This window comes from Carassius gibelio, chromosome B13 (genome assembly GCF_023724105.1).
Source record: "Carassius gibelio isolate Cgi1373 ecotype wild population from Czech Republic chromosome B13, carGib1.2-hapl.c, whole genome shotgun sequence".
In the NCBI taxonomy this organism is placed as follows: Eukaryota; Metazoa; Chordata; class Actinopteri; order Cypriniformes; family Cyprinidae; genus Carassius; species Carassius gibelio.
Window position 1 is genome coordinate 11283917 of NC_068408.1, and position 24755 is coordinate 11308671.

At 37.0% G+C, this 24755-nt stretch overlaps 2 protein-coding genes across 4 annotated transcripts; one reads left to right on the plus strand and one right to left on the minus strand.

Moving 5' to 3' along the window:
• Window positions 1-376: 376 nt before the first annotated feature.
• On the minus strand, window positions 377-20657 carry tdrd9 (tudor domain containing 9). 3 transcript variants are annotated; one of them, XM_052572358.1, is made up of 36 exons: window positions 20592-20657; window positions 20191-20472; window positions 19612-19703; window positions 19337-19410; window positions 18978-19199; window positions 18526-18648; window positions 17604-17684; window positions 17333-17503; window positions 17152-17255; window positions 16592-16711; window positions 16431-16515; window positions 16277-16334; window positions 16085-16189; window positions 15879-15976; window positions 15630-15761; window positions 15161-15320; window positions 14232-14295; window positions 14074-14137; window positions 13830-13874; window positions 11690-11743; window positions 11494-11610; window positions 10811-10918; window positions 10457-10557; window positions 8345-8518; window positions 8158-8269; window positions 7870-8085; window positions 7670-7759; window positions 3919-4176; window positions 3614-3781; window positions 3447-3517; window positions 3242-3351; window positions 2737-2833; window positions 1300-1438; window positions 1028-1146; window positions 859-931; window positions 377-771 (listed from the first exon to the last, which is right to left on the minus strand). In XM_052572358.1, exons 2-36 carry the CDS (start codon window positions 20328-20330, stop codon window positions 673-675), a joined length of 4044 nt encoding a protein of 1347 aa, XP_052428318.1. In that variant the 5' UTR covers window positions 20331-20472; window positions 20592-20657; the 3' UTR covers window positions 377-672. The 3 variants fall into 3 exon arrangements, with proteins under 3 accessions (XP_052428318.1, XP_052428320.1, XP_052428319.1); XM_052572360.1 differs by lacking the exon at window positions 20592-20657 and having other exon boundaries at window positions 20191-20580; XM_052572359.1 differs by lacking the exon at window positions 20592-20657 and having other exon boundaries at window positions 19337-19404; window positions 20191-20488.
• Window positions 20658-21627: 970 nt separating this feature from the next.
• On the plus strand, window positions 21628-24636 carry pgam1a (phosphoglycerate mutase 1a). Its single transcript, XM_052572808.1, has 4 exons — window positions 21628-21913; window positions 22674-22948; window positions 23554-23734; window positions 24135-24636. The coding sequence occupies exons 1-4, from the start codon at window positions 21775-21777 to the stop codon at window positions 24302-24304; spliced, it is 765 nt and encodes a 254-aa protein (XP_052428768.1). The 5' UTR covers window positions 21628-21774; the 3' UTR covers window positions 24305-24636.
• The last annotated feature ends 119 nt before the right edge of the window (window positions 24637-24755 follow it).

Genomic DNA, 24755 nt, shown 5'->3' on the forward strand with positions numbered 1-24755 from the left:
TTGCGTTTTGTCATGCATAGCAAAGAGAACTAAGAAGGTTGTTATGGGACAAAGTGAGATTTGGTTCAATTTATTGGTTAACTGAACGAAGGCAGATTTAAATGTGAGCTCACAGACAATTGTAACAAAGGAGTGAGTTTAAGCAGACTAAATGACTGAAGATGAGAGGAGTCTGTCATTTCAATTAAAGTTTCTGGTATTTTGATTAAAAGTTTAAGTCAAAATGTTTTGGAAAAATTACATGTATGCATCATTTAGGTCAATAAAAATAAGAATGATTATGATACTTTAAATAGTAAGATTTAAGAACTAAAAGTGAAGGGGAATATTATCAGGATATAACTTCTTTAAATCACAAGGAAAAAAAGTCCAGGAATTTGATCAAATTATTTACTGTACACATTCAACTACAGCAACAACAGTCAACTCAGCTTACAGCTAAATTAAAACAGACACTGTTTTAAAACATCAAAATTAGACATTTCTCAAGAAGCAAAGAAGTGCAGTCAAATAATATTTTTTCCAACACAGATTGCTGAACCCTGCATCGTGCAAATAAAATTTTCTTTCTCAAATAACAAAAATGCTTAGCAAAACTAAAATACTGCACATTTAATAGAAGTAACATTCAAGCTTTTCCATCATCATCTAGATTGACGTGTATGATGATGCTCACATGTTCAGTAAGGTGATTGGGTGCAGCTGAAATAGCACACCTTTGGATTTCCCATCATCCTTCTCCTGTAGCTCCATCTGCTGGGAGCGATCCACCTGGTGACAGACATGGTGAAGAACCCAATTAACTCATTCTAATAAGAGCTTTAGGAAATAAAGACTTTAGGAGTGGATGATTTCTACCTGGTTCCATTTCTTGAATTTCTCATAGTACACAGGAGTACACTCTGGTCTGGGAGGGTTTTTAATGAACAGTCTAAAGAGAAAGAATCACAGATGTTTCTATGTTAATATTCTCATGTCATGGAGACTCTCAAAGGTCTCAAAAGGAGGGTGGAGGGTGATTGAGTACCCAACAAGTCGTTCCCGGGCCTCCTCCTGAAGGCTGCTTATCTTGTCAGGACTCAGGTTTGTCAGGCCATTTGGTCCATCACACACCAGCTTATTCACTGTGCCTCTCAAAGCATTTATCTACACATACACACCATGTTTTAAAATGCATAATCTGGACATTTTAGGATGCAACCTACTTTAGCTAAGAGCCTGCTTAACTGTACAGGTAAAGCCTGACATTCAAAACTGACCTCTGAATGGATAATATCACACATACACATCAAAACATACCTCTGTGATGTCCTCAATTTCAAACTTGACATCAAAGGCAAGCTCAATGTCATGTTCAGGCAGCATTGCATTTTGGGAAACGGAGTTCCAGCCCAGCCCACACAGAGCACCAGTAAAACAGGTCCTGTCCTCATTTGTACTGCAGAGTACATCTCTGTGTAATTAAACTCAGCAGAAACATTCAAATGTTCATATTATACAATAAAAGATAGCAATGATAAACAATTGGGGTTGCAATTTGTATCTGTAGTAGGGCTGGGACAACGCGTCGAGGTCATCGATGACGTCGATGCAAAATATGCGCATCGATTCGTCGACCTTTTTTTATTTATGTGCGCTGAATATACGCGATGGCCGGATCAACATTCTGTCCAACGTTATATAACCAATCCAGGGGTTTTTCTGCATTGATCTTTTTTTTTGGCGGCTTTAAAATCCTTATTTGATCGGTGAGTGATGCAGAATAGAATGACTCCTGCGCCTGACGGCGCGTACGAGAGAGCCACGGCTGTACACGCACACTCACAGTCTTCAAACAACACGAGCGCTTCTTGTTTTCTCTCTCCCTTGTGCATATTAATCAAAATCATTAAACACTATAGAAAAAGGGCGAAACACCACAGTTTCACGCGCACTCGCGCGCTCACAGTCTTCAAACTACACGAGCGCTGTCTTGCTCTCTCTCTCTCGTGCATATTAACCAAAATCATTAGACACGATAGAAAAAGGACGGAACGCCAAAGTCTCACATGCAGCATTCGGAGATTTTTTTTTCTCCATGACAGGCTGCTGGCTCCCACTGTAAATTTGTTTTTTTTTTGGAAAAGCACTCTCTGTATTAGCTTAAAGCCCTCAAGTTTACATTGGTTACTGTATTCTTTCAATTGCTCTAAACAAGTATTTTGGGTGACCTTTTTTATTGAATGCTAGACTCAGAAGTTGTTATGCTAGAAGTTGTTGTTATTTTCATCTGAAAGAATAACTTTTTTCAGTAAGCTAGGCCCTATGTGTTCAGTAAGCTTGTGTTTTCAAGGCTTCAAGGTTTTATTGAATGCTATCTCTATACAAGTGCAAAGTAATGCATTCTTAGTCAGTCTTTTATTTTGTAATTTTAAGAGCAATAAACATATATTGCAATGTTAAGGAATTCATGTTTTTTTTCATTCAGATATGTAAATCAACATGTATAAATTGTTAGTAGTCAATTAATGGGGAGATAATCGAAATGGAATCGGTCTGAAAAAATTAATCTTTAGATTAATCGATGCATCGAAAAAAAATCGTTTAAAAAAATTATTGTTTATCCCAGCCCTAATCTGTAGTTTTGACGAAATCTGGTGAAAATCTGCACATGGTAAGTTTGAATGAACATCATCCCCTCAAACACAAATAGATTGTTTTTCTTTAAAGAATGAGTGTTTTTATGGTGACTTTTACCGCAGTTCCATGACAGGGGTGAAGAGCATAGTAATAATGGATGGAAGGCCGTGGATATGAGGCATCAGAGATGTTTCCTTCAGCAAGATACGAGAACCTGTATCATGAATTAAATTAGATTAAAAAAAATAAAATGAAAAAGAAATGAAATTTACTGCAGCTACCATATTACCACTAACCTCACCAGCTGTGGTAACTTAAAATTAACAAATGATATAAAAATAAATGAATACAATTAAAGTATTTTTGTGATGGCAAAGCTGAATTTTCTTCAGCCGTTACTCCAGTCTTCAGTGTCACTTTCAGAAACCATTCTTATACTGTCTCATACTGGTTTAGGAAACTTTTCGTATCACCATATTTCCTGAATTGAATACATCCACGCTGAATAAAAGTTAATTTTCAAAAACAAAAATCTTACTAACCCCAATCTTTTGATTGGTAGTGTACATTACGATTATTATGACAAACCCAACCAAGTGTTATCATGTGATTGTGTGCACACCTGATGCACTGAGAGACACAGTAGCAGCCACCAACATCCTCTCATGCCAGTTCTGTGGACTCTCATTCACCATTACAGAGTTAATACCGTCCCTCTCAATGACAACAGCCCTGCAAACAAAACCAAACCCACAACACTTACCACCATCCTTTCCTAGGATGCAACTTGTGTGATACTTTCTGTGAAATGGACAGGCAGGTCTCACCTGAAGTTGCTGATCCTGCTCATGCTGTGAAAGCTGACCTTATGTGGGCTGCTGGGACCGTAAACTAAAGCCTGCAGAGTGGCAGAACAGAAACTTTAGCCTAAGACCCATAGAAAATACACACCACAGTTTGAATGTAGACTATTACAGGGCTGCTATGCCAGCACCTTGCACTTGGGGACACTGCTGTTAGAGGCACAAAAGTGCTGAAGGAGCTCGTTGATGAGCAGCTTGTCTTCCTCCATCCTGCTGTTAAAGGAACCACTAGTAGAACTTGGGGTGAATCTACCACTGGCCATGTCCTCATACAGAGATATCAGAACCTCATGGGACTGCTAAAAACACACAAAAAAGTGAAGGAGTTATTCATTGATGCCAGGCAAAAGAGGACTACAAAAATGTGAAAAACTGAATTCAAATTAATTCAAGAAAACTTGTCAGGTGGACATTACTGTGGTGGAGGCATGGTTACCTGACTCTCAAAGCTTTCAGGCATGTGACAGGCATGTCCCTCCTGCACCAGAAGGTCTGCCACACTGATATCGCCAGCCTCCATAGAGATGTGCAAGTCGACACGCATGACGCCGTGCAGAATGGAGTAAAGGGAAACAATGGCAGAGTGGCCGCTTGTGAGCGTCTTAAAACGGTTACGTGCCCGGCTACTCCATCGACCGCCCAGAATCAGTGAATGCGCAGACGGTCCCATGCATGCGATGCAAAACTCCTGTGCCTGCGATGAAACATGCATGTACAGCTTATGGCTCATTGAAATCCCTAGAAAATCCAGCTATAGTAGACAGCTGAGAAATATACCATACATTCACAATGACTGTTGGTGACAAATGTAAGCAGCTTCACGGTTACTGGAATAATTTTAATGAACGTTTTATTTGGACAGTAATTTGCCAAAATGTGTCTGCCAAGAGATTCTTTTTTGAATATTTGAGTGTTAAGACTACAGGCCCAGTCACAATTAAATTTTTTTTTTTAATTCTACACCACAGTTATTATATAAATATATAGTGTCAGATAATATAACTTACAGCAAACATTATTATTAAAATATTTTGTTTAAAATGTATTCAATGTTTAAATTATTAAAAATATTTCCTACTGGGGAAAATCAATATAAAACATAGCCTTTATTTCATTGACATCAATCCATCTACATACCATTTTTTTTTTTTTTTAAATAGTTTTTAATGTTTTACATTAACCACACTGAATCTATTTGACTACAACAGGGCTCTAGTCTCATTCTTCCCACCGGTCGCTCTATTGCGACAAACTCAGTTCATGATCTTATTTGACTAGGGTTGGGTATCGATTGAGTTTTTTGATACTGGTGCCATATTGATACTTTTAAAACTGTACCGGTGCCTAAACCGAAAGTCTTAGGCACATTAGTATTTTCACCCCAAAAATGGGTTTTACGCCAGTAATTTATATCTTTTGCTGTAGTGTGTCAGTAGGAAATATCAATTTACATTTCCTAACATTAATTTTGCCATTCATTTTAATAATAATCTAGTGAGAATCACAAGCAACCTGACAACAAGCCGGTGCTCCACATTAGGGCTGTCAAAATGGCTGAAAAACCAAATTCGAATTTGCAATTAAATATCAAAATTCGAATTCCATTCAAATTTAAAATGCATAATTTCAGTTAGGGTGAAGAAAAGCTTTTGGCTTCTCTTCTGAGGCCACAAGAGAGCGCATTGGGCGAAATATTACTAATGCCATTTATTCAAAGCATAAGAAAATATGACTGAAAAAGTGCTTAATATTTAAAATAATGTTAATAAACCAATTATAATTAAGTAGCTTAAAGAACTATATTCTATATTAAGTGGATTATATTATATAACTATATTAAGAACTATATATTCAGTGTGAATGGCTTGGTTTCAGTTTTTACGTAAATAAGATCTTCTCCACATTGTTCTCTTTTTCTCTAATATTTTGATTGAACATCAAATGAGCTCCGTCTGTGTGAGAGACGGAATAAAACGCGGAATGTGAAGTATACCTTGGGCGGGCCTTAAAGCAGCCTCCTTAACGGACACCTAAAATTCAAATGCAAAAATTTTGCATTTGAATGTGGATTTTTTTATTTTAAATTTGACGAATATTCGAAATTAAAAAAAAAATTGACAGCCCTACTCCACATTGAGATCTGATCTCACAATTATCTGTGATTACATGAAGAAACAGATTAAACAGACAAAAATGCGTTCATGTGCATTAAGGGCTAGATTTTCACTGGAGGAAACAGCTGTGGTGTGATGAGAAATTAACTGAAATTTAAGGGGACTGACTCTAAGGCGATTGTAAATTTGTGTACAGTATATGGATCTAAATGCTATATCCCTGCTAAAAAAGACTAGTGACGCCCATGCTTCTTGCGCACATTTCAGAGAACCAGGACAAATATTTAAATCGATCGCTCAGACATTTAGAGGCACCGAAATCTGCATTCCGATTCGGTTCAGTTCATACTGGTTACATAGGTACTGGTACAATATTGGTACTGGGTTTCGATACCCAACCCTAATTGCAGCTTCCTCAATTCGTGATCTTGGGGTCACATCTTACAAGTAAAAATAATTTTTGTTTACATTTGTTTAAAAAAAGTTTTGCTTACATTTATGCACATTTCACTTTTTAAGACTAAAACAAATGACTGATTCTTGGTTGGGGGGGGGGGGGGGGGGGTTCTCGTTTTCACTCAATATCCTGTTCATCTTGAGTACCTAAACCAAAAAGTCTTTAGTTTTGTTATATTTATAAGAAAAAGATAGTCTGTACCGATTTTCCCCAGAAAAACACGAGCGCCTGGAGGCGTGATGTGTGGGCGGAGCTAAAGAATCACGAGCGCGGGTAAGCTTTTGCGTTGAGAGCGTTTGGAAGCGGTGACATTACCGTGAGGAAAAAAAACATCATCCAAAACAAACCATGCCTAACAGTCAGATTTAGCGTATATTTATGATCCAGAATCAGATCCAGAGGCTGAAATTTAACAAGTGTAACGGAGGCCAGTGAGTAGTGCTGTCCGCCTCCCATGCCGGAGACTCGGGTTCGAGCCCCGCTCGGAGCGAGTGCGAGGAGCGTCAGAGAGGACCCGGGAGAGAGGGGTTACACAAGAGCAGCATCAGCAACGACGTCTCTATTTGGTATGTATTTAAACTGTATATATTTGCTTACCGGTTTTGGAAAATGACTAAGTTCCACTTTATGTCGTCTTTTTTTTTTTTTTAAGCTGTACATGTGGAAAGTGCAGTTTGATGACAAAATCGCATGTTGTTTACTTGATGTGCTTACGCGCCGATAGCTAAGTTAACAACGCAGTTTTACTCACCGCCTGCGGTTCCAACACACTATCGTGACCCTTTATCGTTGGGACTGCATTATCCTTAAGAAATAAACGATGTGCAAATCCGACGTCAAACTGGGCCTTGTTTGTAAAACAAGCATCTTCGAAATGCAGGGAACAAAAAAAAAAAAACACTTGATGCTCTGTAAAAATAAACTCCATCCACTGGTCCCTTAATGCTGTTCTTTTTTTTTTGGTAATCTGTGCAGGGTTGTCTTGCCCTGGCAACCAAAAACACACTTCTTTTGTGACAATTCGGTCTCTCGCTCTGATCAGTGAATGTCTCGTCTCTGCTCCACGGGAGCGCGCACTCTTCCGGCAGAAGTGCCCTTAGGACCCATATGAGGAAATTCCGCTCCCTCTAACGTCACACAGAGCCATACTCGAAAAAAACTTTCCGAAACTTGTGACAAACCGGAAGAGGTATTTTTGGAACAGAAAAACTCCTTCAAACATACAACTTAATTTTTGAAACTTTGTCCATGTTTAGCATGGGAATCCAACTCTTTAACAGTGTAAAAAACTCAGTATGCATGAAATAACATTTCACCCCCCCCTTTAAACAGCACAACAAAAATAAACCAGAAGGCTAGAATGACAAACTAGCTTGCCTAACGTATATGCATGGCATACACTACATGCTGTATTATAAACAGACTAATAAATTACAAAATATTTAGCAAACACTGAGGAATCTAAATAAATATATAAAAGCCTCCAGACCCCTGTACAATGGCTGTTTGAGTAAAATTCTACAAATTTAAAGATGTTATTTTTTCACTATTTTTCTCAGCCTTAATAAAGAAAACTTTCCTTTTTAAAATGTAAAAGTCTGGTGGAAAATACATACTTGAAAGGGAGGAGTCATGAGGTCAGATGGGAGCTCTCTCAGGCTGCTGCATGGGACCACAGAGGTGTTACCAAAATCCACAAAAAACACCTGCACAGATATATAAAGATGTATATAAACAGAGCAATAGTTATAGATATGATTGTATTTTGTTCTGCATTGGAACATTTTGAGTGTGCATACGTGTGTATGGCATGTACCTCTACGTTGCTGCCAAGGATGTGCAGTACTTTGGCTCTATAGTATTTTGCCATTTGCTGTCCATCTTTGAAGGGGGCCACACACAGCAGGTTTGGATAGAGAGAGACAGATACAGGTCTCAGATCTCTTATGTTCAAGGCTGCTGTTAACTGACACTGTTTCTCAACACTGATCTCATCTGTCCGAAAGCCCCAAAAATGGCCTACATCGATCACCTACAAACAATTATACTCATTAATGACCTGTGCACTCAAAGCTTTTACAAACAAAATTAAGTTAGTCTTCACCTCTGTGATGTTAATGATAAAATCCCTGCTGGATGGAAGTTTCTCTGGATTTAGAGTGCTGCTCAGAACTCCAACAGGAGACACAGCATGGCTCTGAACATCCACATTAACCCTGAAAGAGAGGTTTTTGTTTGAAAACTTCATGTGTCTTTGATAAGGTCTGTGTGTATTGTGGACTTGCGGCTACCTTGTGTAACGTAGGTGTGTGATGGGCTTTCCTTTAGCGTGGGCTTCCACCTCGTCTGCGTGGTGCACCTGCAGCTGGAGGGCTGGAGTTTGCCGTGCTCGCAGCAGTGCCAACAAGACCTCAGGTAACACACCGGTCTCCCTCACACAAGAGCGATAAAACTCCACATACGCTCTGCAAATAATAAAGTTTTTTGCAATGTTGTGTTTCATAATCCGGAGTTCTCTCCTCACAATTCTAACTATTAACTAAGTTAATATCTGTTAATTCCGTTTATTACACAAATCTGACTTCATTGGTCACAATACTGTATATCTTACAACTCGTAGTTAACATTCTGCAACTTTTTTTTTTTCTAAGAAATCTTTATTTTGATAAAAAGTATATACAGCATCTCTTTTAAGAAGCACTTAATTTTGTTGATGAAAGGACTTGTTTGTATTACAAAATGCACATTTAGTTCAAGAAATGTTATGGAACATTCCATTTCACATTCCTATTAAGGCATGATATCACATTTTACAATATTGCACGCCCAGTTCACCCAAGTGATTTCTATGGCAAACAATATTAGTGTAGTGTAGTTTTAGTGTAGTACTTGAAAGAATCGTTAATTTTGAACGAACCTTTTATGTGACTCAGGAAGACCAAGACATGTCGGGGGGTGATTCGTTCAGTCGTGCATGCACAATATTTTATAGGTTCTGTTCTGCTAGTAGTTGTTCACCTGTGTTAATGCAGTCTTGAGCCAGAAAGATAATTAATTAGTTCATCTTCGGGTCGAGCTTGACTCGTTCCTTAATCACGTGACCGACCCATACGCTATTTCAGACATTTCTGTCACTGTGTTTTTTTTTACTGTTTCTTGAGGATCTGTGGTGTGTTATTATTTTATAAATAAAACCCTGTTATAATTAAAATATTAATTAATTTGACCTTTTTTGACTGTCTATCATTAAATAAACACTAGGCTATATAATAATCCAAGCCAATAAAATACAAAATATTTATAGCCTAGTTTTTTTCATTTTTACTCCAATTTTGAGTTTGCTGGAATAATAATTAAGTCTGCTTTTCCTAGGCAGACTTGGCATATTGGTATAATATATGTATAAGATGATTGCTCAGAAAGGACATAACAAATTAAAAGCAAATAACATTTGAAATCCTAGACAAGTAAAACTACAGTTCTATAGTCTAATCTGAGGGGTGAACTCAAAAGACAAATCATACAACAAGGTCATTTTTGAAGATTAGAATCCACTGTAAAAAAACAAACAAAAAAAGTGATTTCGCTATCATATGGACAAAATTTAAAGCATAACCAACTTAATTACCACATTCTTTGTTATGGAAAAGTACCATAATGACAGGAATTAAAAGCAACAATTTGAAACCAGAAATGCATCACCTAACTGTAAGAGTAAATAATAATTACAATAAAAAAAACTGACTTAAGTACTGACTTAAGTACATCCATTTGTAAGGAAGGTTGTAAATTAATTAATTACTCTAGCCAATGTTGTGACGTCACAGGACAAAAGAACAAACAAACCGAAGACAGGAAAGATGAACTAATCAATTCTCTTCCCAGCTCAGACTGCATTGGTTTAGCGTATGGGGCTGTCACATGATTAAGGAATGACTTAAACCCAAAGACTTGTCAGACAAGAGGTGAGGTGAGCTAATCACAGAATGAAGGGCCATAAACAATGAATTAATCTTTTCTGTATCTTATAGCATCTTAGTTTTGTATTGTTTGTAGTGAGATCAACGTTTGCGTAAGTAGTTGATGTGTTGGGGAAGTAACACGTAATATTTTAATTACATTTTGCTAAAATGAACGAAATGACTCGAAAAAAGATCCGTTCATTTTGCTGAACAAGACTAAAATGTCTGAGTTGGTAAAATGATCCTAACTTCCCATCACTAATAGACCTTATGTTCCAGGAAAGAAAATCAGCATTTTGAAATGTTATGTCAAAATTGAATTTATTTTAAGATATAAATTCAGAATTCCAAAAATAATTTTAAAGATAAAACGTTTTTTTATTATTATTTTATGGCGAAAACAGACTTTCTTACAAAACATACTGTGTTTATGCAAGTTACCTGGATCCATCGAAACAGATCGATTTGACCTGTCCACATTGACGGAACAGTGACTGCAGCTGCTTATAGCACAGGAATGCAAATGGAGGCAAATTCCTAATCTGAGAGAGAAAAGGCATTAGGCCAGAAATAATTGGTCAAGTCTAAGGTACCAGATCTAGTTCTAAAGGGGGCACCTTAAAAAGTTACTACCTAAAAGTTATGTCATGTTATTCATCTAGCTAGCTAGAAACCTTTATTTATATATATATATTTGGATCTCCATCCAAATCGCTCAGCAAAATTCATTTGAAACTATTGCTCCACAATGACAGTGGTTTTCTGACAGACTTTTGTAACTGGAGACACTAGTACCATAATGGTGGTCTTTGGATCATTTCCAGAAAGTTCCTTAGATGCCAGCTGCTCATCAATCTCTCCCTGAGAGAAATAGTTTGGGAAGAAAGCACCCGCAATGGCTATCTAATCCAGAAAGACAAAGAAAGTATAAACAGATCACATTCTGTGCTGTATTTCTCACACACACACACACCACCACCCAGTACCATTTCGGGTCAGTAAGATTGTTTTGATGTTTTTGTACCAAACAAGGCTATATTTATTTGATCAAAAGAACAGTAAGAATGGTTACATTGTGAATTATATCTGCAATTTACAATTATGGTTTTCTATTTTAATCTGTAGTTTATTCCAGTGATCACAAAACTGCATTTTCAGCAGCTGATACACCAGTCTTCACATGATCCTTGAAATCATTCTAACATGCTGATTTGGTGCTCATGAAACATTTATTATTATTATTAGAAATATTTAAACAATTTCTACAATATTTTTGTGGAAACTATTAAACCATTTTTTCAGGATTAGTTGATTAATATAAACTTAAAAACAACATTTATTTGAAATAGATTTCTTGTAACCGAGCAAAAAAGCTTTACTGTCACCTTTGTTCAATTTAAAGAATTCTTGTGTATTAAAGGTACTACATTCTTAAAAACCAGTAATTTAGTGAAGTGTTTTATTGTGCATGTGTGTACCTGCAGGATGAATCTTTGTTTGTGCAGGCTGGTGTAGTCTGTGGGGTTTGAGGAGCTGCTGATGTGCATGTTAAATTTGGACACTCTCTTCTTCAGATCCTCAAAGAGTTCTGCCACCTGTAACACATTCAATGGGTATAAAATGCTAATTTTGTATAAAATAACCATATTTTGTATGTGTGCACACTGTATTTACCTCTCTGATTCGTTTGATCTGAATGCAGTTCTCTTTGCCCCATTCCAGTTCATCCTGATATTTGGATAAAATAAAGGTGTTAGTAGGGCTGGGACGATATATATAAAAAAAATGGTATCTCGATATTGTCAAAATTTTACGATATTCGATATATATCTCGATATGTTTGCATTTGCATTTAAATAATAAAAAAAACATGATTTTCTTTGGCCCATAAAACACACACACACACACAATTTAGACTAAACAGCTTATTTAAGCAGTTAAAAAAAATCTAGACCAAGAGATCACTTACTGCTTTTTATTAAATGAATACATGTAGGCCTATACTGTATGTAACTGAAGCAGTGCAAATTAAGTACAGAAAGTGCATTCTGTCAACTTTTTAGTGGATGCAATTCACAATTTATACTATGCAACTGGGATAAGTATTTTAAGTTTTTAAGCTAAGAACACAAGTCTGTCAACTGTCTGCGGTTTTCAGAGAAGCTCTGTGGCATGAAACTATGTTCCTACTGACATTAAAAAACCCGCTTAGATGGGGAGCTAGTTGCTGAAGCACATAGCTATTTCTTATATATAAATATATATAAATGTGGTAAACATATCAGTGAAATTCCCCAATAGTAATTCCAATTGGCCATAGCCTATGTTTCTCTATTCAAACATCAGCGGTCGAGTAAGTGCATTTATTTTGCGATCACAAATGCAAACAATACAGTTGAGATCTCACGACAGAGCACAGACCGGCTGAACGACGCTTTCATTAGATCGCTCAATTCCAGCTTGTTAGTGTTTTCAGATTATCGGCGGCGGCTCTTCCGCAATGGGGAGTGAGCAGTGGAGCTCTGATTCGGAGATTTAAACTCTTGTTATCTGGCAACCGCTATCATTAAGCTCTCGTAGTAGCAGGGCGTAGAGCAGTTACAGGTTCCTTTTTTGGACATTCGGCGCGTTCTTTTGGGAAAGAATGCTTGAATTTGAAATATTCGATATTCCCGATATATTCAAATTTTACATCGTCGTCAAAATTATTTCGATACTATCGCTAATATTCGATATATCGCCCAGCTCTAGGTGTTAGAGTGTGCACAGAGGACACATTCTTGTCTCATATTTTAACTGTTGATATATATAAACACACTGCATTGTTTTTAAGTATATTGCAGCCTGAGTGTAGGTGTGTGCCAGATCATACCGTCCATGATAATGCAAATATACATTTGACATAAAAAAAAAAAAAAAAAAAAAAGTGTCATATCACGATATCAATGATATAGTGATGCAATGCTTTGCATGCTTATCAATTGCACGTGGTTTAAGCCTTGCCAATTTAAACATTCGAAACCATTGAAAGCATTAAAACAGAAGACGCAGAAAAACTCAGTCTGCACAGCTGCCACCCTATGACAATAGATTTACACTTCAAATTAGGTAGTGTCTGTCATTGATGACAGTAGCTCATTGCAAAAAGATAAAAAATGCCCTTCATTTTGTTTGCACTAATAAATACTGCTGCCTGACAGCTGCATTCACCAATAAAATGTTGTTCCATGTTTTTTTTTTAATATCATAAAATATTTTTATCGCAAGGCTATATCGCCCACCCCTACCTGAGTGCCTTAAAGACAGCTGTCAAGGTAAACATTAAATAATATCTTGAGTAGGGCTCCATCTGGCGATTTTTGAGGGCAATAACCTTGTATCATTTGGGGAAATATTTCACTCTATCATTTTATTCCAAGCAACGGGGCTGTCCCGGGGCACGACATTCGCATGCCAGGAAGGGGTAGTGATGCTGGGTGTAACTAAAAAGGTGCCATTGTCCGGTGAGCCATAATCTTATTAACTGTTTGTGTCCTGAACTGAAACTTTCTTTACCACACTATTCAGCGGCTGTCACGCCATTCAGTCAGACAGGTTTAGTGGTTAGCATTTTTTGTTGCATAGTGTAGGAAACACTTTAATTGACCGAACCAATAAAAACTTAAGAATCAGCTGTGGGGCAGAGTTTGCACTGAAGTTGATTGGGGGAAATTTTTTTGCATGCGTGTCATGCGCCTCTCTCCCAATGGGTAGAAGCCCCACCCAAATGTGTCCTTTCCAATCTTCATATATATGATCAATAAATATGTTTTACCTTTGGGTGTCTGAGCTCTCCTTTAGCTCTAGACGTGTACCAGGCCTGAACAACAACAACAACAACAAAGAACAAAAAAACACCAATTAATAAAAAATAAAATAAAAAAGGTTGATATTAACAACAACAATAGTGTTACCAAACTACTGGGTAGTAACTAATATTTACCATTACACATAAACTGTTACTTTACACTCATAAACTGTACATTATGAGAAGTCTACCAAGCATCCTCAGTTTTTACCTTGAAGGCATTGACGAAAGCAATGAAGTCACTTGGAACATTTTGTGCAAAGCTCAGCTTGCTCCTGTAAGATCAAACAGAGACGTACAGATAAGGATCTAGTGTAAAACTAATTCAGATAACCAATGAAGTGTATGCGAGATAAAAGGTAAACCTACCTGTACCCAGCCAACTGCTGCAGTGAGGGCATGGCAAAGAAACTCTTCAGAGAGAGAGATGCAGCTAAAAGACAGTTCATATGTTTTTAGAAGGGCTGGGAAGCTATTTAAAAATTTTATCTAATCAATTACATGATGTGGTGATGAATTAATCACAAATAGCACATCAAATTTGGCTGAGAAATGACTCCTAAAAGATCATTTAAAGTCATTGTTTTGCAAAGCATCAGACATTACAAAAAGTAGTTTCAGCAAGAAATCTTTGGTTTGTTAAAATGTATCGCATACACTCTTTTGGACCATGACGGTGAGTAAATGATGACATAATTGCCATTTTTGGGTGGATGAACTATACCTTTACTAATAAATTTTATTATTATTACTATGGAAATATTAATTTATCTAGTCATGTATTCATTTGATTTGTTTAAATAGCTGATTGATTCAGGAGTTAAGTAAATGGTTCTTTATGAATGGTTCATTGAATCATTAGGTTTGTTCAACATGAAGTGGATCATCACCATCAGAACGATCAGTGTGTGACATCAAAGTACTGCGAAAGCTATAGAAAACAGTCGGCTCCTTATGCTTTTGAAATTGCTCTCATGGCCCTTTGGTGTCATACACCGATCGGTCTTTGTAGCACCACTTCAAATCCTGTGCGCACACTTAAAACGTGTCTCTCCTCTCACTCAAACGGTGTCCTGTGCACTCAATCTCTATGCTCATGCGCTAGATATGAATTCTTTTCGCACCTTTCTAAACAGGGAAAGTGCTTTAATAATTTTAATGCATTAATTTTTACCGTAAATAATCTAATTAACGCGCTAAATTACCAGCACTAATTTATAGCATTTATTAAAATTTCATGGCAACTTGGTACAACATATACAGATATTTTTACACACACTATACACAAAATGTTATACCAATGATAAGACACTCCTCCAGACAGCCAAACACATGTCCAAGAACAATCAGCTTGCCTAGCTGCAGATCCACAGGCAGGTGCGCCAACACACGACCCAGAAATGTCAACTCGCCATCAAATTGCCTCTGACTGTTGCTCTGCACAGAAAGAGCTCCAATCTACACACACACACACACAGGTCAGGGTTATTAATTATAGTTAACTAAAATTTAAATGACTAAGAACAAATTATTAATTCAAATAAAGCTGAAATAGAATACAATATAAATATTAGATGAAAATTATAAATTAAATCTAAAATGAAAGCATAGAACATAAAATAATAGCTAATTATTTAATTATATACACATTTAAAACTTATACAAAAATGTTGTGTGATTGCCATTATACATCATGTAATTTTATTGTCAGGTTGGAAGTTCAACCAACTACCAAGCAGTAACCAATAACCACAAAGCTTCATTGACCTGTTTGAGCTGCAGGACAGTTCTTTCGATGTCATTTAGGTTGGGTGGTGTGAGGGCTGTGGAGAGAACTGAGCGGGGATCACCCATATCCAACAACTTCACCTTCAACAAGGTACTGGCCAATGGTGATCGCTGCAAATCAATACACACACTGCCATAACCAACTTAGAAAGACTTTATAACTCAAATTATTATTTATGAATATCTTCCAAGTCTTGCTGCCACTGATTGATGCAATTGCTCCCCTACCAGCATCTCTGGGATCGTGAAATCCGGAAGCTCATGCTCCCAGAAATGTCTGCTCACCAATCTGTAACAGAAGCCTTTAGACACCCGTCCAGCACGACCTGAGAAAATGCACAGGAAGAGACGCAAATAGTATATAGACAGCATTTAAGAAAACTCAAGAACAAAGTAAATCTGTGCTGTTGAACACCAGCCCACATATGCAGCACCTCGACGCTGGTTGCAACTGGTCTTGGATGCCCAGTTGATTCGGAGACATCTGTAATTTGTTTCCTTATCGCAAACCAACTGACGCACAAGGCAGAAGTCAATCACTGCATAACACACACAAAATAATGCATAAGTTATTACTGTGAGATGACCTCAAGAACACACACAAGGTGTAAAAATAAAACACCCACCATATTTAACGTCAGGCACAGTGACAGAACTCTCAGCGATGTTTGTGGAGAGAATAATCTGTTAAAACAAAGAGCAGAAATTTATACCAATACAATACAATTCAAACACTCTAAACATACAAGTAAGAGACTTTGGCTTCACTTTAAGTTTTACCTTTCGGTATCCAGGTACAGGAACCAGGAACACTCCATTTTGCTCCTCTAAAGTAACAGTTGAGTGAAGAGGATATACCTGCAACCTGTGAGCAAAAAAACACACATTGACCCATTCATACACAAGCACACTTGTTTAAAACACACTTCACACAGACGTACCTCTTGCGCACAAGTTTTGCGAGGGCCTCCTTCATATACTGTATTTCAGCAAGCCCTGGCAGAAAGACAAGCACACTACCTCTCTCTGGATGAGTAGCACTTCCAGTTTGCTCAGAGCACCTGTGTCACACCAATACACACTTCATTAAGTTTTAATTACATAAAAGAAATTAATACTTTTAATATTAAGCGAGACAGCATTAAATTAGTCAGAAGTGACAGCTTACAATGTAACAAAAATGAGTCAAAATAAATCTTCATAACGATACATCAAAGAATTCTGAAAAACTGTATCATGTAACAATGTAAGATCATGTAACAATAAAGACTTGGGTAATGACTTCTGAAAATTAAACTTTGCCATCACAGGAATAACTTACATTTTAAAATATATTAAAATAGAAAAGTTATTTTAATAGTAATATTATTACCGTTTTACTGTATTTTGATCAAATACATGCAGCCTTAATTAGGCTTCTTTGAAGAAGAAAAAAAAAACAAAAACAAAAAAAAAGCAAAATCTTTTGAACGAGTGTATGAGTGTCTCATTGTGACCCGACCTTTGATCTTTAGCTTCCATCTCATCAAAGCTCTGGATGAGAGAGACGGCAACATTATACATCTCCTCTGTGATACAAGGGTCTATTGGGAAGGTTAGATCCACCTGACACATACAAACACTTATATAAGGAATAAAAATAAAAAAAATCCAAAATATAGCTTATTTTATGCTTCCCATACATTGACTCCAAGAGGTAGGACGGTTTTGAGCTCATCCAGGTAGAACTCTTCAATGGCATACGGGGCTCCTTCCACCTCAAACACATATGCTGGATTCATCTGATTGCGGATCGGAGTACCAAAATACTCTGCAAACTCTGCACAGTTTATGGTGGCTGACATCAGAATGACCTACAGAATGATAGGTGGGATAAATGGAGAATAGGTAAAAAATTTAACTACAGGGGTAAAATATGATTGTGTGAATTAAAGTAGGTGAGCTTGAACAAACCTTGACATATCTGGAATTGGTCCGCAACAGTTTTCTGACAACCAGCAACAGGAAGTCAAGTTCTTCTGTTCTCTCATGGACCTGAACCAGGTTAAAAATAAAAGCAATTAAGTCTACATACCATTGTTTTCTTTAAAATTGATATTTTGAACTTCTATAGTGGCGTATTTGTCTTACTGTAAGATTCACATTGGTAGCATTAAATTTCACCAGTATGACATAATTTCGAGTACTGAACTTTTGGAACTGTGAATATCACTAATCTGGTAAGTATACATAAGGTTTCGATAAATGTAAACTATTGCTCAAATTTTTAGGATCCGTGAGATTTTCTTCTTTTTTCTGTAAAGAAAATTAAATTATTCCGCAATAATACTTTAAACTGTTCATAAAGTCTTCTATATTGTTACCAAACATCTATTTCAAATAAACGCTGTGAACTTTGAACTTTCGATTCAACAAAATACCTGAAAAATTTATCACAGTTTCCACAAAAATGTTCAACAGAGCACAATTGTTTGGGCTTTTTGTGCCTTTTATTTTTAAGAGGACAGTGGAGAGATGACAAGAAAGTATTGGGTGAAGAGAGGGGAACAGCATCAGCAAAGGACCTCGAGGCAGGATTCGGATTTGGGTCGCTATGAGTGCAGTTACGCTATATGTCAACACTGTGACCATCTGCGCAGACCAAAATCAGCAGATTTGTATCATTTCTGAAGGTTTAACCGAACAAGACCAGAGTTATTGCTGCTGAAAATCCAGCTGACATCACAGCAATAAATAACATTCGAAAGTGTTTAAAAATAGAAACATTTTTTATTTTAGAGATTATAACATTTCACAATATTACTGTTTTACTGTATATTCGATCAAATAAATGTGGCAGTAGTCTATGTCTATAAATTGCAGATTGTGTATCTACCTCATCTATGAAGATGTGAGAGTACTCTGTGAGTGTTTTGGCTGACACTAATTTCTGCAGTAAGACTCCTGTGGTCACATAAATCAGCTTGGTGTGCTCTGTGGCCATCTTCTCTAAACCCACCTAGAGACAGAGAAAAAGACATTCAATAAATGTATATAGTATTAAGTGGGTCTTGTAGCTTACGCTTATAATAAAAAAAAAAGTCATTATTTTATAGGTTTGGTTTTGTGGGAAGGGAATCATGAAGGATTTATTTTAGTTCTAATGCTCACGACCAATGCATAGCCCCACCCTACATTTTTTTGATAATCCACACTTGGGATGTACGTCACAATATGGGAAAAAAATAACTGTTACCATTTCAGTTTTATCATGACTATTCCCATTCAATATATTATTTCTATTCACTTTTTTTTAGATAAACAGTTTCTACTCCATGCATCTCACACCTGATACCCCACCAAGCTGCCCAGGGTGCACTTGCGTTCACGTGCCACCCAGCGGGCAATGCTGGTGGCACCAATTTTACGTGGCTGAGTGACAACCAGGTTACAGGGCGTCTCTTTTTCAGCATAGTGATCCAAAATGAACTGTGGCAGCTGGGTGGTTTTCCCACTGCCTGTCGCTCCACGAATGATGATCACGGAGTTATTCTCAATCAGAGAGACCAACTACACACACAAACACAAAAAGATTGATATGCACATAAGAAAATACACATCATAACCAAACATGAAAAAGTCCATAAATCTTTTACTGAATTATGTATAAATGTGTCTGTATGTGCCTCGTATCTGTATGTGTGTACCTCTTGTCTGTTCTTAGTAATAGGGAGAATTGGATACTCATAACTTCCGAGCGAAGGCGGGGTGGTTCCTGGGCCTATAGTTCAAAGGTCACGTGTGAAAACAGTTTGAATTGTGAATGTGAGTTATGCGTTCCATCCTAATTGGTAATACAGAAGCCAAACATGGTGGTAGGACAGATATCATGTTAATAGCACAGTACAATACTGATTCTAATTAATCACATCAGTCAAATCAAATAATAAAGACAGTCTTTAGTTGGTATGTGGGTGATTACTGGTTGATAGTTCTGGCCTCCTGCTCTTCTGGTTTCCTCCATCTGATCCTGCCTTCTCTGGAGAAGCCTGTTCAGACAACTGCTCCACAGAGCTGCAGCAAATGCACACACAAATAAAAAAAATGTGTATCCTTGGGTCTTCTCCCAGTCTACTATCCAGTTAACCACCAGCTGTCAATTATATTCGTTCACCTGCACACATTTAAGTTATACTTCTCTACACAACACAAAACCCTGGTTCAAAAAGATTTAGGACACTTTTAATGGTCTTTTTAAGCAAACCTTGTATATAATGTCAAAAATGATAAATGTTGTTTATTACTGGTAGTCGTTTTAAAACCAAACTTGGACAAATGGTCATGCATTGATATTTATTTTATGAAAATGCATACTTAAAGACTTAGCCTAAAAGCACGTGTCTCCCATCGTGTTTTTATTCTAATTAGCGATAACTTAGTAACACGTCTCATCAATATTTATTGTTCAAATTTCTGAATCCTCATAAGGTAATCCAGTATAATAAAATGAACAGTTTTAATGAGAAAAAAATTATACTTATGTCTTATAAGTTAACGTTACCTGTCTGCAGTAGCAGGAGATTCGGCCTGCTTTTTCACTTCATCGGTGATTGTGATGTTTGCAAACTGTACCCCGACAGTGAACCAGTGGGCTATCTGAGCTGATGTGATGGCCTGATGCATCCTGCACAAACCATACATAAACCATGCAAAAACGACAGATAATCAAACGCCGAGAAGAGCTCACATGCGTCCACTCGCGCGCTCTAGCATCTCTTTCCGCGCCGCGGCCGCCCTGCCTGCAGGTGGGGCGGAGACCAGGTTAACGGTCACTTTTTAATTTCTAAAAAATAACAAAACTTTTTTTGTTGTTGTTGTAGTAGTATATGATTCGCTGATAGACCAAAGTAAGTTGGTAAAATAATAACGTCAATCTAAATTTAATATCATTAATTTAGGGACCTGAAACTGTTGATTTGAACGTTCAGAATCTTGAAGTATCAGTCGGTGACGATTTTTCCCGCCAAATCTTTCACAGCACGGCCTGCCAGAAAAGTTCAAAATAAATTTAATACATAAATTAAGCAAATATATGGTTGTACAGCCTCTATAAAATTAAAGCTTAATTAAAATGCACTTTTGTATAAAGCTGATATAGATGCAGATGAAACAGGAATAAAGAAAAAAACGTTTAAACGTTACAAATAAAATATATATTTTTAAATATACTGTAATTTATGTCACTTTGTTTCCATCCGAACATTGACTGATTCTAAGTGTAATTTGCAACAAAAATCTTAAGTATACAGACTTGCCACTCTTTAATTTAATGGAAGGCTCCACTGTGACAAGATTGTTTTTATTCCTGGGTAATAAAAAACTGTGGACATGTTCAATAGCTTTTTTGTAGGCTGAGTTTCAAAAAGAGCCAACCCTGAGAAATACCCACTGGAATAATGCAGTAATGCAAAATGCAGTTTCCATCTACTCATAATGAGTGATCATGAGTAATCATGGTCTGCAGTTGTGTACATACATTTCGTAAAAAAATATATTTATAGTTAAAGATTATTAGATACTATCAAGATCCTCAAGATTAATAGTTACTATGTTTCATGCATATAATAACAGCAGCATTCACTTGAACATGCTCAGTTCATGGTTCAGACAAGGTCCCTCACTAACCTCCGCCCACACCTAAAATAATAGCTTTTGATTGGCTTTCCAGAACCTCATCTTTAAAATGCACCCAATGAACTCTTAACAGGAAGTTAGTTTAATGATTTATATTACTGCTTTTCTCTGTTATGAACGGTGAAATATATTATACTCCTGTTTATTCTTGATAAAACAGTTTAAATCGGGGGTTTACTAGAGGAGGTTTACGCTTTACTGTAAAATATTCACTGGCTATACAGGAAGGTCAGGGTTTTTTCCATGTCGTGTTTGCAGTTTCACATGGTTGCGCATCGCTCCGAGGCTTTGATTGGTTGAGCGCTGAGATGAGGAGGTTGGAACATCATTCATTAGGGACTGAGATGAGAGAGGAGGGTCTTTTTGACAGTACTCCTTACAGAGTTTAACAACCTGTTCGATCAGAGCTCACGGTGCTGTCTTTAGCTGCTACCTTTATCATTTGTCTCAAATGGCTGCATACAAGCTGGTTCTCATTCGCCATGGCGAGAGCTGCTGGAATCAGGAGAATCGCTTCTGTGGTTGGTTCGACGCGGACCTCAGCGAGACAGGGGCCCAGGAGGCAAAGAAAGGCGGTCAAGCTTTAAAAGGTTTGTATAGTCTTATATTTCCCAGCATTATGGTTTGTGAATGAGCGTTGTAAACCTGCTGTCCTTCATCGGCAGATTAGCTCTAGTTTAGTTTTTGAAAACACATGTGCGTTATTTCTTAACTGAGTGCCACTTTGCCCGCGTTGTTTTATTAATGTTTATTTTGACATGTTTGCGTTTTAAATATTGAAATAAAAACCCGGAAAATTCCAATGACTTTCAGAAGACATGACAACACAGCCACGCCTTCGACATGACGCGTGTACGCTCTGAACCAATAAACTCGAGGTTTGCCGTTTACTGACGGGTAGAGGGCGGGGCCTACCTCATGCGAACGTGCAACACGGGACGTGATTTTGTTCACGCGCTGAATTTCCCAATCAGGGATGCATAAAATGACTTTTTAACACGTTTACCGTTATGCATTTTCTATGAGTGTGTATGTGTGTGTGTGTTTCATAACTATAACAAAAATATAATTTACATTTACATTTAGCAGAAGCTTTTATACACAGCGACTTACAAATAAGGATATTTTATAAATAATATTTATTTATTATTCATTTAATATTCAATTTCTTTATATAAGTTATTGTAATATTAATTTGTGTCTCTTAAATTCCATATTAGGGCTTTGCTGTATTAAATGTGCATTACATAACATTTTAATAATAAGTCAAATAAATGACTGTCACAACATATTAAGTTGTATTATGTTGAATTCTGTGTTCCATTTTAAGCCTATACGGTGTCTTTGCAGATGCAGGGTTTGAGTTTGACATTTGTTATACCTCGGTGCTGAAGAGGGCCATCCGGACATTATGGATTGTTTTGGACAGCATTGATCAGATGTGGCTGCCTGTGCACAGGACCTGGCGCCTGAATGAACGCCATTATGGTGGTCTCACTGGGTTAAACAAGGCTGAGACTGCAGCCAAGCATGGTGAAGCCCAGGTTAAGATTTGGAGGCGCTCCTATGACATCCCTCCACCAAGTATGGATGCAGATCATGACTTTTACAGCATCATCAGCAAGGTAGGGTCTTCAACATCTTTTATTCATTATGGTAATTTAGATCCTTAATTTGTTGTATTCAAATGCATATTTTGGATGTATTGTCTACAAAATTTGTCACCCCCCCACACTTCTCAGATTCTAGATACTCAAAATATATAAGAAATTACTCATAAGTGTATAAATGCACATGGTGAGGATGTACTTAGTTTTTAGCTTTCTGAATGGATGATGTTGCGTAATGACAGCATGCCTATCAACTTTATCTCCTTTCTTGCATCCTGTACAATGAAAATTATACAGTTCATACACCATTTTAACATGCATTATACAGTCATACCAAATTTGTTGCAGCATGTTGATGTTACACATTGAAATTGACGTCCTAGTAGTTAATCAGTGCAAAGACTCAGAAAACAAAGTTCAAACCTTATTTGTATAGGAAACCGCTTACAAATGTTGATAACATTCAAGCACTCTGGTATTCCTTTGACCTAGAACAAACTAAAAAGTCAAGAATTTCTATTAGATTAAAAGAGCAGAACTATTACATGATGATGATATGTTTATAGAACATTTGAGTAATGCACCAATTTTGTCTTGTGGGATGTCTTGTCTTTCTATAGGACAGACGTTATGCTGATTTGACCGAGGACCAGCTGCCTTCTTGTGAGAGTCTGAAGGACACTATTGCACGGGCGCTACCCTTCTGGAATGAGGAGATTGTGCCTCAAATCAAGGAGGGAAAGAGAGTGTTGATTGCTGCTCATGGAAACAGTTTGAGAGGCATCGTGAAGCACTTAGAAGGTAATTATCCCACAGTATCATTTCAATCCCTTGTTCAAGGTTCCCAGCATCATTGAAATCCTTTAAATATGAGTTCCATATCTGGAAAAGTAATGGAAATGAATAGAATCTTTAATAAAGATACGTTACCTGAAATAAAATAAAGATATAAAAACTATTTTTTTTAAGCTAGTTACCAAGGCATTTCTAATTTTCATTTAATTAAACATGATGTACTAAAGTAAATACAAATAAAACTGAATAAATAAAAAACTAATAAAAATGCCAAAGACAAAAAAATGAGTCAAACTTTAAAATTAAACTGTATAATACATATCAATATGACTTGTGGGGTCACTACAGATTCAATACAGACTATGAATTTCTTCCATAGTCTCAGTTTGTTTCTTCACACTTACAGGTATGTCTGAGGAGGCCATTATGGAGCTGAATCTGCCCACAGGCATCCCTATTCTTTATGAGCTGGACAAGAACCTGAAGCCCATTAAGCCCATGCAGTTCCTCGGAGATGAGGAAACTGTTCGCAAAGCCATGGAGGCTGTGGCAGCACAGGGCAAAGCCAAGAAATAGAATGTATACTCTATAATTATACATCAGCACTGATCTATTTTAAACAAGACTCCCATATTTAACATCAATGAGACAGAGCTCTATAGAAAAAGTACATACAAGTTAAAAAGTATAGGACCTATATGTAACCAGTTTGAAATGTTAGAATTTTGAAGTGGTTGTAAGTATTTATTACTTAAACCGTTTACAAGGACCACACATTTTTGTTTGGATTCATCTTTATGTAATCATTCCATAGTTTACTTTGTATCCACTTTATATTTGGTCAAGTGTTGTCAATGTGGCATCTCCAAGTACATTTCTTTTCACATTAAACCAGTGTTGAGACTGTTGGCCTGTGTGATTCTGCTTCATAAATTCTAGAGATGTATGCTGGTAAACTTGTGTCAGTTCTTGTTTATTTGATGATGGTTTTGCAGTGCTTTATTGCAGTTTGAACACAGACTTCAAC